A 14,546-nucleotide genomic window follows, 5' to 3' on the forward strand; every position below is an offset into this window, starting at 1 on the left:
CTGAGTATCTAGATTACAGGCGTGAGCCACCGGCGCCCAGCTAGTTCTGTTTCTCCCCCCACACCCCCAGAAAAACATGCTTCTGTGGCAAAGGACAGGACGAGTCTGTGTGCCCGCCACACTGGGTTGGAAGACTAGAGAGAAGGAAAAGCTGATCCAGGGAGCTCTGCTGTGTCTTTCTCTCCCTTCCCCAGCCTGGACTGCCCTTCCTACATCCCCTTTCAATCTTCTCTTCTCTAGGCAGAATAGAATGAGCTTGCAATATTGATTGATTGAGTGATTTGTCGGTTGTGGGGCTTGAACTCAGGACCTGGGTGCTGTCCCTGAGCTTTTCCACTTAAGGCTAGCGCTCTACCAGTTTGAGCCATAGCACCACTTCTGGTTTTCTTGAGGATAATGGGAGATAAAGAGTCTCCCAGGCTTTCCTGCCTGGGCTGGCTTCAAAGGACCATCCTTAGATCTCAGTCTCTTGAGTAGCTAAGATCATAGTCATGAGCTACCAACCAGCACCTGGCCAAGCCTGCTTTTTTATGGAAGCTCCTCAGGCTCATGTTCAAGTTCATATAATCCAGCTGTGTGGCCTTAGAACAAATTCAGAGAACCCAGGGGCCCATCTGCACCTCCTCTGGAGAACAGAGAGTCAACATGCCAACGGGCCATAGCTTCTGGGCAGGCTAGACATGCACAAGAACAACTTAACTCTTCAAGAGAGCCAGGCACCGGTGCCTCACACCTGTAATCCTAGCGACTCAGGAGGCTGAGATCTCAGGGTCCCAGTTTGGGGGGGTCCAGTCATGGGGCCTGAACTCTGGGCCTGGCGCTGTCCCTCAGCTCTTCAGCTCAAGGCTAGCACTCTACCACTTGAGCCATTACGCCACTTCCGACTTTTTTTTCTTTTTTGCTTATGTGGTGCTGAGGAATCGAACCCAGGGCCTCATGCATGCAAGGCAAGCGCTCTACCACTGAGCCACCTTCTCAGCCCCTCAGGGTCCCAGTTTGAAGCCAGCTGGGGAAAGAAAAGTCCATGAGACTCTCATCTCCAATGGCCATTAAGTGGAGCAGTGGCTCAAGCCTTGAGCACCAGCCTTGTGCAAAAAAAACTAGGGGGAGAGCACTCCAGCCCTGAGTTCAAGCATCAATTCCAACACACACACACACACACACACACACACACACACACACACACACACACACACACACACACACACACACACACACACACACACACACGGAACTTTCAGAGGATGTAGGAGCATCCTGGGGTAATTCTCTGCACATCTTCTAGGCAACGGGGTCTCTGGTGGACACACGCAGGCAATCCCAACGACCAAGGAGTTACTGATCGCAGCCCCATCTTCCCTGGAGCGCGGGAATCGACACCAATGCGCAAGGACACTCACGTCTTCCTCTCCACAGTCGCATTCTTCCCCGTCCTCCAGGTATCCGTTCCCACATCTCCGGCCTCCATACAGTGTCCTGGTGTCCGGCATATTGGAGAGACACATCCCGCCCCCCGACTGCAGGTACCTGTCCATCTCCTTCCTATTGCAGCCATTGAACACTCTGGGGAAGGGGTGCCTGGCAAGAGGGTAAGGTTGGAATTAACGGGGGCGATGCACACACCATGAGATAGCTTATAGTCCTACTGCACACCCGACCCGGCCGATGCCACCTGAATACAGCTGCCACAGCCGCACGTACACGTCTTTTGTAACACTGATCAGCATGTTAGCTTCATCACGAAAATAGGAACCTTGCCATTCTGGTGTATTCACCTTTTTTGTGTGTCTATGTGCTGCGTTGGGCAACCCAGTGAGATGCCATCTTAAAAAACAAAAATCTGCCAGGTACTGGTGGCTCACACTTATAATCCTAGCTATCTGGGAGACTGAGATCTGAGGATTGAGGTCTGAAGTCAGCCCAGGCAGATAAATACAAGAGACTCTCATCTCCAATCAAACAGTTAAAAACCACTCAGGAAGCTGAGAGCTGAGGATCACGGTTCAAGGCCAGCCCCTGGCAGGAAAGCCTGTGAGACTCTTATGTCTAATTTGCCACCAGAAAACCAGAAGTGGTGCTATGGCTCAAAATAGTAGCCCACTAGCCTTGAGCAACAAAGCTCAGGGACAGAGCCCAGGGGCTGAGTTCCAGGCTCGCCCCTACATCCCTCCCCCCCAACCTCCTCCCCTCTAGGCTCACTATCCTCACTTTTCCTGTTGACTCACCCCGTGGCGGCCGCCATGATGCACCCGCCATCTTGGGCACTGGCTGGACAGCAATGCTTAACATCGTGGCTCATGCCAAAGTTGTGGCCCATCTCGTGGGCCATGGTGGCAGCCACCCCAATGGCATTCTCAGAGTGATCCTGCGCGGGGAGAGAAGCTAGGTCATTCAAGGGCCACTGCCCCGTCTCCCCAGCTTCCACCTCTATCTCCGTAGCCCAGCTTTGCTGCTTCCTCTTGGATTCTCTACCTCAGGTTCTCCAGGCCTGATTTCAACCAAAAAGCCCCAAACCACTGACGTCAAAGCCGGTAATGGGGTGCTGAGGGCAGCCCACAATACAGGTACACCCCCCCAGACACAGCACACATAAGCGTGTGGTGTTTAATCATCGAAAGCAGGAGCTTAAAAGGCGAGAAGGCAAGGTGGCTGTGCGCCTGCCTGTAATTCCAGCTACCCAGGAGGCGGAATCTGGGAACATTGTGATTTGAGGCCAGTGAAGGCAAAAAGAAGGAAAGGCGTCCGTCTCAACCAATAAAATGCGGGGTGCCGTGGCACAAGCCTGCCATCCCAGCTAGGCACACAACACAAATGGGAACATCTATCTGTGGCTCAGGCAAAAAGCAAGACCCAACAGATTGGAAAAAATAGGGCCGGGGATGTGGCTCAAGTGGCTCTTGTTAATGTCAGAGCTTCATTCTTCCTCTATAACAAATATCCAGTTATTATTATTATTGTTGTTATTTTTAAGGATAGCTTCCCATACATGCTTATAATCCTAGCAACTAGAGAGGCGGAGGTAGCAAGATCCTGCTTTGGGACTGGCTCTGGGAAAGTTTGTGTGAGACCCTATCTAGAACACAAACTAAATGCCCAGGACCAAGTGCATCCCTGCAGCTCAAGTGGTAGAATACTCGAGGCTCCAAGTTCAATCTCTGGTATTGGGGATGCCTTTGTGACATCATTTACATCGCATGTGACTTACCACGTTCACCCCTCCAGACTGGTACATGGAGCACATGGCCATGAGCGGAGCCAGGCCGATGGTGGCGCCGTGGAAAGACAGGCCCCTAGAGCAGGAAGAGCAAAGATGACAGCTCGGGCTGAGAGAGCTGCTCCCCTGTGCCTGGGGGATGGCTCCTATGTTCTTGGGGTCCCCACTGCCATTTCCAGATCATTCCCAAGGGGAGGGGCCTGGGATCCTTGACCACTGGTCACCACACCTCTCAACTTCCTCTCATGCATTCCCCTCCCCCAGACACTCTTCCCTACCATTGCCCAGAGCCAGTTCCCTCCAGGGAGAAAACAGTCCCACCCCACTCATCAGAGACCAGAGCAGGACAGGGGCGGATGGAGGACTGGGCGGCGCAGGTTCTGATGCTCAAGGAATCACGCCATACAGCCAGCTGCCCCCTGTGGTGTGTGTCTCTGGGGCCAGATTCCTTCTTACAAAACTGTGGTGGTGGGGGGGGGAGGGAGGCAGCCAAGAAACAGCTGTGTCCCTCCAGGAACCTTCCAGAGTGCAGCTGCGTGCAAGGCCGCGCCGCTCCTGCCTTTGTTTTGCAATGGCAGGCCAGCTAGGCCGTCCTCCCGCCCCACCGGCTCCTGCCTGAGCCAGCCTCCTCTCAGCTGCAGATCCATCCAGGGTGAACGAGAAGGAATAAAGGAAACCTCGGAGCTATTTAAAGGATCTCCGTGGAAATTCCGTAGGTGGTAGCCATCTGCGTGTAAGCCTCTTTTTCCCCCTAGACCACAGCGCCTTGAGAGCCGGGCCGTCCTGTCTCTTTGGGGAATCGTTAGAACCTAGCATCTGACGTCTGTCTAGTGGGCCCTAAGCGAGAGGTTTGCTAAATTCAACAGAGACTTGTCTCCAGAGAAGCAGGCTGCAGAATAGATGCTAATCTTATCTAAAGTCTTACTTAGTATTCCATTCAACGTGTCCTGTGGGAAACCTAGATTCAAGGTCTTCCCCCTGCCCTACCCCACCCCAAAAGTAAGACATCAAGCTTTCAAAGTTCATTGAAGGCTCAAAGTTTTGGGAAATCAAGCCTTCTCCTGGGGGTGAACAGTGTCATCAAGCGACCACTCATAGCCCAGATTTTGTGTGTGTGTGGGGGGGGGGGACACACAGTTATTTTCCAAAATAGGAAGCCATCGCCCTCTGGGAGCTGTGTCCTCCACCACCCATCCCCGTGTGTGCGCTTCTTTCTGAGGCTGATAAACTCCACACGGTCCCTCCTGGAGATCCCCTCCACCCACCCACCCAGCGCACAGTTCCCACACTCCCTGTCAATTCTCGACTTCCTTCTGGAAAAACAAGGAAACCCCTCTCCCCGGCCTGTGCTGGGAGATCAGACCAAAGTGGTCTAGTGAGATTAGACCTCAGGGTGGCTGAGGCTTGTCGGCTGGCTATGAATCTGATTTCCTCCCGAAGGCAGCAAGCGCTTCAGAGAGAGGCTGCTGACCCCCTCCGAGATAGGTCGGCACAGAGCATGCGTAAGAAAAAAGCCTGGTTATCTGGACCAAGGAGAGGGGAGGGTCTTGGGGACCCAACACTCAAAATGGCTGGAGACAGAAAGGGCAAACTGAGCGCCAGCATCCCCCCCCCCCATCCCACCGCCCCCCAAGGAAGGGATTAAGGGCTTTACGTGATGAGCTGAGCATTGTCGTGGTACTTCTGCTTGAGCAGCTTCCTCCTCCAGCTGAGAAACGACCAGAGGGTGGAGTAGGGATTCTCCGAGACTTCACACATATTCCCATGCGTCCACACTTCCAGGCCCACCAGCGCGATCCGGATGTTCAAGGACCGGTAAAACTGAAAAGGACACCAAAGTCACCATCTCCGCCAGTACCGTGTGGGGCTGATAAAGCTCTGGCCCCCATGGCGCAGCCCCCTTCTGCCTGGGTGGGAGCAGGTGCGAGGCATGACATCCCGAGCTACGCCATCAGCGGACTGGTGCGCCTTTGCCTGCAGGAGACTGAAGGGGAAGAGAAGAGAAAGAAGGGGAGGAGTGGGGAAGGGAGGGAACCTGTTGATCAAGGGGTTCAAGGCTGGGTCTGACCTGAAGCAACTAAACCTCACTGCCAAAGACAGAGCACTTCCGGTGGCTGCTGTAACTTCCGGAACTGACCTCTGGGCAATCATGGGAAACCCAGAGTCCCATGGGATGGGGTCAGGGAGCTGAAGGAAGGAAGGAAATGGAAGGCAATAACCAGACAAGACACTCAACTTCATCATCATGGGGGGAAAAAGAAAAGTCTGATGTTACCGAGGCTGGTTCTGGAGCTAGTGACGAGTGTGCTTTATTGTCCGCCACCAGGATGGGCCTAGGGCTCTAGCTGCTGCCTTATGAATGTCCATAAAGTTCCTCAACACCCCACTTCACAGAGGCTGAGAAAACCAGCATCCCAGATTTCCAAAAAGGAGGAGCCTATTTGAAGACCTCCCCTGCCCCCCTTTCCAAAAGAAAAGTCCCATGTAAGGCCAGGTATGGCTGTGCATGCCTGTAATCCCAGTTTCACCGGAAGTGTAGGTAGGATGATTCAGGAAAAAAAAAAAGTGATGTCCTCACAGAGTGAGATCGAAGGAAGATACTCCTTTTTGTGTTGTTTTTTTTTTTTGGTCGGTCGTGGGGCTTGAACTCTGGGCCTGGGCGCTGTCCCTCAGCTCTTCAGCTCAAGGCGAGCGCTCTACCACTTGAGCTACAGCGCCACTTCCGGTTTTCTGGTGATAGGAGTCTCACGGTATCTCCTGCCCGGGCTGGCTTTGAACCGCGATCCTCAGATCTCAGCCTCCTGAGTAGCTAGGATTACAGGCGTGAGCCACCAGCGCCCGGCACTCCTTTTTGTTTTTAAATGGTTATTGTGGAGCTAGGAAGGTGGCTCAGTGGTAGAGTGCTTGCCTTGCATGCATGAGGCCCTGGGTTTGATTCCTCAGCACCACATAAGCAGAAAAATCTGGAAGTGGTGCCGTGGCTCAAGTGGTAGAGCGCTAGTCTGGAGCTGAAGAGCTGAGGGACAGCGCCCAGACCCAGAGTTCTGCACCCATGACTGGCAAAAAATAAAAATTTTAAAAAAGGTTATTGTAAAGACGATGTACAAGCCAGGCACTGGTGGCTCACGCCTGTAATCCTAGCTACTCAGGAGGCTGAGATCTGAGGATCGTGGTTCAAAGCCAGCCCAGGCAGGAAAGACCATGAGACTCCTATCTCCAATAAACCACCAGAAAACCGGAAGTGGCGCTGTAGCTCAAGTGGTAGAGTGCTCGCCTTGAGCTGAAGAGCTGAGGGACAGCGCCCAGGCCCAGAGTTCAAGCCCCACGACCGACCAAAAAAAAAAAAAAAAAAAGACGATGTACAGAGGGGTTACAGTTACATCAAAGGAGGATACTCTTAGGAGAGGAACAAAAGGCACAATGCCTATGTGCATCTGATCATACAATATTCATCGAAATGAACTGCAGGAAATGAAGATGAGATTTCTTTTTCTTTTTTTGCAGTTTTGGTGTGGTTTTCTTTCCTTTTGGTTCTGTTTGTTAGGCTAGATGTTTTGGGGAGGATAAGGGGAGGTACAGAAATGGAGGGGAAAGGGTAGACAATTGCAGCAGTGGTACTCACTGGACACTATGTTGAAAATTAACTATACAACTCTTGGGTGGGGATGGGAGGGAAAAACTGGGAGAGAGCAAGGGAAGGAGTGACATTGTCCAAAAAGAGATGCATTCTTTGGGCAGGGAAGGTGGCTCAGTGGTAGAGCGCTTGCCTTGCATGCCTGAGGCCCTGGGTTTGATTCCTCAGCACCACATAAGCAAAAAGAAAAAAAAAGAAAGAAAAAAGCCGGAAGTGGCGCTGCGGCTCAAGTGGTAGAGCACTAGCCTTGAGCTGAAGAGCTGAGGGACAGCGCCCAGGCCCAGAGTTCAGGCCCCACAACCGGACCAAAAAAAAAAAATGCATTCTTTATCTAACTTATGTAACTATAACCCTTCTGTACAACATCTTGGTAATAACAATTTAAAAAATTTTTAATGATGCCCTATTTGAAAATAAGTTAAAAAAAAAAAAAAAGCTGGTTCAAGTGGTAGAGTATCTGCCTAACAAGTGTGAATTAAAATCTCAGAGCTGGGAATACAGCTCAGTGGTAGAGTGCTTGCCTTGCATGCCAGAAGTGGTGCTTGTGGCTCAAGTGGTAGAATGCTAGCCTTGAGCAAAAAGCTCAGGGACAGTGCCCAGGCCCTGAGTTCAAGCCCCATGACTGGCCAAAAAGAAGTAAAAATAAATGGAGACCCACTGGAAATTGGCAGGTGCTTCTCCAGCTAAAAACAGTCATTGGGGCAGTAATGTTTGGGCACTGTGGAAGCAGCGAGGTCCACAGACGTTAGGGAAGCCACTGAACTCTTGGTAAGAAGACACTGGCGGCAGAACCTGGGATTAGGACCCCAGTGCCTGCACCTGACCCTGGAATTTGCTTCCGTGGGAAGCTCTGTAAGGAAGTGAACTTGGAGGCGCTGCTCCGGATGGATGGGACCCACGACTCAGCAAATGGAAGTCGGGCATCCAAGTTTTAGCTCCGCAATGATTATCTCATGGTTATTGCTGAGGGAACTGGGGGGGGGGGGGGGGGGAGGAGAGGGGACTGTCATCTGTGTCCCCAGGACAGAACCAAACTATGAATCTGAGAACTTCCCGGCTGATGACCTCTGAACCTCTAACCTCTAGTCGTAGACCAATATAATAATATCCATGAGCAACAAAGCTCAGGGGCAGCACCGGGTCCTGAGTTCAAGCCCCATGGCTTGTTTTATGTCTATATTATGTTTTATGTCTATATTATAGATATCGTATTTTTTCTTTTAAACTGAAAGTCATTGACTTAGTCTAATTCTTTGGTTTTATAAACAAAGCAAACACAAGAGCAAAAACAAAAGAAATTCTGAAACCCAAAAAGCCCGTGCCTCGGGATGCCTAGTGAGCAATCCAGCAGAGGGCGCTATCTCCCGTGTGCCCTTCTGGGGGCCGGCCCCTCCCACACAGCGCATCATCACCCCCTCCCCCCCCATCACCCCCCATCACCCCCCCCCCCCAAGCCTCACCTTGTCCACGTAGTTCGCAATCTCCAAGAGCTTGTGCTTGGTGGCGTCTTGGTCTCGGCGGTTCTTCTCAAACTAAATAGAAAAACACACAGCCAGGTGAGACCCTCTGCCCCCAAGTGCCTCTTCCCCGGCCCTTTCTGGGCTTCATTACTCCGGCTTGTTTCCCCCTCTGTCTTCTGTCATTGCTTTCCTCCATCTGCAGATGGAGTCCCATTCACTTTTCTTCCCTGGACTGGCCTTGAACCACGATCTTCCCAATCTCATCTTCTCACATAGCTTGGGGTGACAGGTATACACCACCCCACCTAGGTAGGGGCTTAGAAGGGGTTTCACAAGCTTTCCTGCCCAAACCACCATCCTCCTGTTCTTAGCCTCCCAAGAAGTTAGGATTACAGGTGTGAGCCGGTGGCGTCTGGTGATGAGCAGACAGGTTGATGCGATCAGATAGTCTACCACAATGATGGTTCTTGGGAGGGAGTTTCTTGGGTCGGGGCTGTCTCAGCGTCTACCTGCTCAGTGCTAGGCACCCGATCGGTCAGGCAGCATTATGAACTGAATTCTATGCTTCAAGCTCTTGAAGTCAAAACCACCTTATTTTCTTGTCCCTCAAATGCCAAGGCCCCTAGCCACCCCCCTTTGGGGTATTATCCACCACCCGGATAATACGAGGTTTTCGGGTTTTCCTTGGTCTTTCTGTCAACTCATCAAACCACAGCAGTGGCTACAAGCAAGACACTGTGTTTAGCATGTCGGTCCCAGACTAGACGACCTTCAATTACAATGCCAAGAGGACCAGAAATAACCACGATGACAGATCCTCAGCTTAAGGAGCACATGATTAAAGGGGCCACGAAGCCTGCTGAGAAACATGTGCAGAAATAGCCGCAGCGGGAAGCCACACAATGTCACGCAACAGGACAAGAGGACCGTCCGTCCGTCAGATGTTTAGCAAACAGGCCTTATCTGGCAGTGCCTTCCCCGGAGAGGAGGACTCTGAACCAGACATTGGTAATCAAGCATAAGAAGAGTGCCGTGCTTGATTACAGATGTCTGCCGTGGGTACCCAGGAAGAGGATCTGTTCGCAGGGACCTCTGATTCTGTCTCAGAAGCGTAAGATCCTGGCCAGCTGCGACAATGAAGAGGAGCTTCACAATTTGAAACATTAAAAAATTTCCTGTAACTGCAACTTAAGTTCACAAATGGTGAGACGTTCCCATACACTCCAGTGTAAAGTGGAATCTGGGTAGCTGTTTTTATTATCGTGAGTGTCATACTTGATCTGTTTAATTCCAAACCTTCACATCCTTCCTCCATCCCACTCCATGGGAATAACCAAACAAGCAACAACATGACCAGCCAAATACAACACCTGGTGTGTTTGTTTGGACAGGATTGTGTGCCCGCTCTCATTCAGGAAAGACACACACACACACACACACACACACACACACACACACACACTCCCTCCCTTCTCCTACTGGTCATGGGAATTCCCGGGTTGTGTGCCCGCTCTCATTCAGGAAAGACACACACACACACACACACACACACACACACACACACACACACACACTCCCTCCCTCCCTTCTCCTACTGGTCATGGGAATTCCTGGGATTCCCCGGGACTATCACCTTTGCTTTCTACAGAGTTATACATTCTAAACTTTTGCAAAATGGTAGTCTGGATGTTTCCATCATGCAGACCTCCCCCAATTGCCAAACTGGTCTTGTGGCACAAAAAAAACTTTTTTTGGGGGGTAGGGGGGGTCCAGTCGTGGGGCCTAAACTCTGGGCCTGGGCGTTGTCCCTCAGCTCTTCAAGGCTAGAGCTCTACCACTTGAGCCACAGCGCCACTTCCTGCTTTTTTCTTTTTGCTTATGTAGTGCTGAGGAATTGAACCCAGGGCCTCAGGCATGCAAGGCAAGCGCTCTACCACTGAGCCACCTTCCCAGCCCCACAAAAAACTTTTACATCAACGCCATCCGCTCAGTTAAATATTTATGAGCACGCTGGGGTAAGATTTCCCTCTTTCAAATATATTAATCCTGTCCTCAAACAAGCAAGGCCACCATCGTTGAAGGCCCTGTTTAAAAAGTCGGCCGCAGGAATCTGTAAACCTTGCCTTTAAAGCTCCACACAGTAAATATTTTAGGCTGGATGAGCCATCCAGCCACTCAGCTCTGCCTGGGTGGCTTAGAAGCAGCCTTGTTTAGTACAAACCCACGGTTGTAACTGGGTTCCAGTAAACTACGCACGTCCATGGTGGGCTGGATTTGGCCACGGGGTAGATCCTAACCCTGGAACTAAAGATTAAAAAAAAAGTAGCTCAACCTTCCATTTCCTTGGGTGATGCCGGAAGCACACGGTGCATCACCTCCTTTCCCCCCAACCTCACTTCCTGTGGGCACCAAGGAAGTGCTTCACAGGCCTGCGTTACCATGATGCTGTCCCCTCCTCCAACGAGAGCCTTGCTCTCCCCGTTCCCCTTGGATGCTGGTTCATGTCAGGATCAGATATGGCCAGAACCACCCAGGAGCTGCCACCGAGGCCCAGGAGGGAAGCAGGACCTGCTTGCGCCTTTGCGCTGCTAACAGCTCTCTGGGACAGACGCCATGTTCTGCTCCCCGTCCAACCCCCCCCCCCAAGTCTCCACTCCCCACTGTCCAGGGGAGGAGGCCATTCTGTCTCTGTACCAAGTTGTAAATCCGGAGGGAAGCAGCCCTCCTGTTTTCTGTCTTCCCCCCCTGCCAGATGAATGAGTTGTCAGGGATGTTATTTCTCCCTGCAGAGCAAGAGAGGCGCCTGGAAGATGGAGGGAAAGAGGTGGGGAGGGGGCCTGAGAATCCAGCCTGGCCTGCCCTCCCCACCTCACCCCTGCAACCCCACCCCTCACGTAAATCAGTCAAGCCTTCCACCGAGAATCCGCGGAATGGCGGAAGCCTGCTCAGTTAGATGACCTTAGTCACATGCAAGTTCAGATACCCTGTCACGGGGTCGGGCGAACTGAGCTATCTCTTGGCAAATGTCCTGATTCTATGAAGTGGGGACAGTTCCACAGGCCAGGGCTTGGGGGGGGGGTAGGTTGGGGGTCCTGCCCCCCCCATCCTGTACCATACTAGTCCTTGGAGAGGAAAGGAAAACCCTAGTGCATACCCCAGTACACACACACACACACACACACACACACAAACACAGTCTGGCAAAACCAACACTCCACAGAGTGAACACTAAGTTCCCTCCCCAGGACGCCCTTCAGCCTCACTCCCATGCCCCGTGGCCTCCCCCTGGTCCTTCAACACAGCTCAAGGGCCACTTCCTATTACCACCCATGCTGGAAGGCAGCTCTCAGGCCTGAGCCTCACCCCTCTCCTCACCCCTGGCTCTGCCCCCAGGACCTGGGCTGCGGGACTGTAAGTAAACCTGGCAGAGCCGAGGGGGTAGCTCCTGTGATGGGAGGGCGAGCTGGGAACATGGTGGGTGAGCTGTGCCCCTGGGGAGCCCAGGTACTGGGGTGGGCAGCACAGGGGAGCTGATACTGTTTGGGGAATGTTCTCCTGGGGGGCAGCCATGTTGTAGATGGTCTGTGGATGGCTCCCTTGGAGCCCTGGAGCCCACATTTGCCTGCATCACCCAGCTGGTCACATACTGTACAGCATGCCAATAGTCAAAGCCATAACCAAGACTGCCCTGGGGGTGGACATGGCTGTAACAGTGGATCAGCGTGAGTAAGAAAATAGCATCCCATAGATGATGGAAAATAGACCACTCCTGATATGAATAAATATCAGAAGATAAGGCCTTCAAGATGCATTTGGATCTGAGAAATGCCAACCACATTTTAATTCTCTGTCTTTTTTTCCCCCTTAATGTTAGTTCTGGGGCTTGAACTCAGGACCTGAGCACTGTGCTTTAGTTTTTATGCTCAAGGCTGGTGCTCTACCACTTAAGCCACACCTCCACTTCTAGCTTTGGGGTGGTTAATTGGAGGTAAGAATCTACGAATTTTGATCCTCAGATGTCAGCTTCTTAGTAGCTAGGATTACAGGCATGAGCCACCTGTCCCTGCCTCTGTCTGGCTTTTCTATCTTATTGTTATATTGAGCTAGGACCGGCTTTTCCTAGGGGCCCCTCCCCTCCCCAAGTGAAAATGGCAAAAATTAAAATTAAAAAAGAGCATTGGGTCAAATTTAAGGTCAAAAAATCCTGTAAAGGGCTGGGAAGGTGGCTCAGTGGTAGAGCGCTTGCCTTGCATGCATGAGGCCCTGGGTTCGATTCCCCAGCACAACATAAGCAAAAAGGAAAAAAAAAGCTGGAAGTGGTGCTGTGGCTCAAGTGATAGAGTGCTAGCCTTGAGCTGAAGAGCTGAAGGACAGCGCCCAGGCCCAGAGTTCAGGCCCCAGGACCGTAAATAAACCAAAGTGTTGACATTTCCCCAGAGCAGTTGGATGGCCACAATCAGGAGCAGAAAATGGTTTCTGCTAAACCCACTACCTCCCACTCACCTCTGCGTAATCTGCCACGAGGTAAAGCTCCACATACTTCATTGAGTGCAAATTGTCTCTTTTCATCTAAAGAAAGACAGAAGCAGATCAGAGCTGTAGAGATGGTGGACTTGGCCTCAGTGAAAGAAACCAAACAATCACAAAAAGCCTGCTGAGAAATGCAGTCGGTAGTTAGGAAGAGGTGGAATTTAGGCCTCCAAAGTAGGGGAAAATACACTGACAGCCAAGTTCCCAAATAAACCTTAGACCACGTGACTTCTGTGCACAGGATGAAAGTGGCTATTGCAAATTTCCTAAATTGTTTTCACCTTCTATAGTTTTTTGTTTGATTTTGTTGTTGTTGTTGTTGGTTGTAGGGCTTGAATTCAGGGCCTGGGAACCATCCCTGAGCTCTTTTGCTCAAGACTAGCACTCTATCACTTTGAGTCACAGCACCACTTCTGGTTTTTGAGTGGTTAATTGGAGATAAGAGTCTCATGGGGACTTTTCTGCCCGGGGTGGCTTTGGACTGCAATCATCAGATCTCAATCTCAGCTTCCTGAGTAACTAAGTTTACAGACGTACCCACCAGTGCCCAATACCTTCGATAGTTCTTTTTCCCCTCATCTTTTATAGTTTCTGAACTCAACATCTTTTTTTTTTGGTCCTGGGGCTTGAACTCTTGGCCTGGGCACTGTCTTTGAGCTCCTTTTACTCAAGGCTAGCTCTCTACCACTTTGAGCGACAGCATCACATCTGCATTTTTCTGTGATTAATTAGAGATAAAGAGTCTCATGGACTTTTCTGCTCAGGCTGGTTTTGAACCATGATCCTCAGATACCAGCTTCCCAAGTAGCTAGGATTACAGGTCTGAGCCACTGGAGCCTGGCCAACATCTATTTTAAATGTAGTGTTTCTCTCCCAAACAGTTATTCTCTTATGAGGTTATCTCATGGTCAGCAGAGATTTTAGAATAAAAGGAGCAGGATTTTCCCTCCCTTGGTTTGGAAATACTCCTCGATTCAAAGTAAGGGTACTCAGAGGGGAGAAGTCTACTTCCAGACTGACAGAGGGATTTGAAACTCACCCTGCGAGGTTGTTTCTTGGTCTGTTGTGTAAACTGAAGAGCCCAGTTCCCAGCAGTGGGCCTAGAGTGCTCAAACCCACAGTTGCCAGTGGGCAGCTTGAGATGTTCAGATCTATAAATAAGGTGTTGTCCCTGGCTGTCAGGGAGGGGCTCGATGATGTAGCTGAGGTTACTTCTCACCATAATCAGTCCTCTGTTGGTAGAAGAAATAGAATCTCTAGTCAAAGAGAGTGAAATGGAAAAGTCCCTCATAGAGGACCATATGCAAAATGGCATGGATGGTTTGATCACACCTGCTCTCCCCCCCCCCCCCCCCCGCCCCAACTCCCCACACACAATGTGGCCCAGTGCCCCACCACCACAGTCAGATGAAAATTCAACATCTCCCTTTCTAGAAACACACAGATATGCAGATATGGAGTTAGAGCCCTCAACCTCAGGGCACTTGGCCTCCTAAATCTATTACATCTGAACTTTGGATAACAAGATACAAATCTAACTATGACTCAAGAGAAATGAAAATTACTTTTTTGCCATAGCAAGGGAATGGGATCAAGGCTATGGAGAGGATGAAGGCCAGGATGACCTCCCCAGCATCCCGGTAGCATTTCATATGCTCCAAAACCCACTCAGGCTCTTGCCTCACAGCCAGTTCTGAAGTTACAGCAT

At 51.1% G+C, this 14,546-nt stretch overlaps 1 protein-coding gene across 1 annotated transcript in view; it reads right to left on the reverse strand.

The window, feature by feature from the left end:
* Positions 1-14,546, reverse strand: part of Adam19 (ADAM metallopeptidase domain 19) — a 64,278-nt gene that overhangs the window by 13,172 nt on the left and 36,560 nt on the right. Inside the window, exons 6-12 of the mRNA XM_042699601.1 lie at positions 13,878-14,070; positions 12,812-12,877; positions 8,309-8,380; positions 4,869-5,035; positions 3,206-3,290; positions 2,226-2,365; positions 1,401-1,578 (exon numbers count right to left, since the gene is read on the reverse strand). Coding sequence (XP_042555535.1) covers positions 1,401-1,578; positions 2,226-2,365; positions 3,206-3,290; positions 4,869-5,035; positions 8,309-8,380; positions 12,812-12,877; positions 13,878-14,070 — 901 coding nt within the window. The remainder of the gene's footprint in view (positions 1-1,400; positions 1,579-2,225; positions 2,366-3,205; positions 3,291-4,868; positions 5,036-8,308; positions 8,381-12,811; positions 12,878-13,877; positions 14,071-14,546) is intronic.

This window comes from Dipodomys spectabilis, unplaced genomic scaffold (assembly GCF_019054845.1).
Source record: "Dipodomys spectabilis isolate Male_0828 unplaced genomic scaffold, ASM1905484v1 ptg000258l, whole genome shotgun sequence".
In the NCBI taxonomy this organism is placed as follows: domain Eukaryota; kingdom Metazoa; phylum Chordata; class Mammalia; order Rodentia; family Heteromyidae; genus Dipodomys; species Dipodomys spectabilis.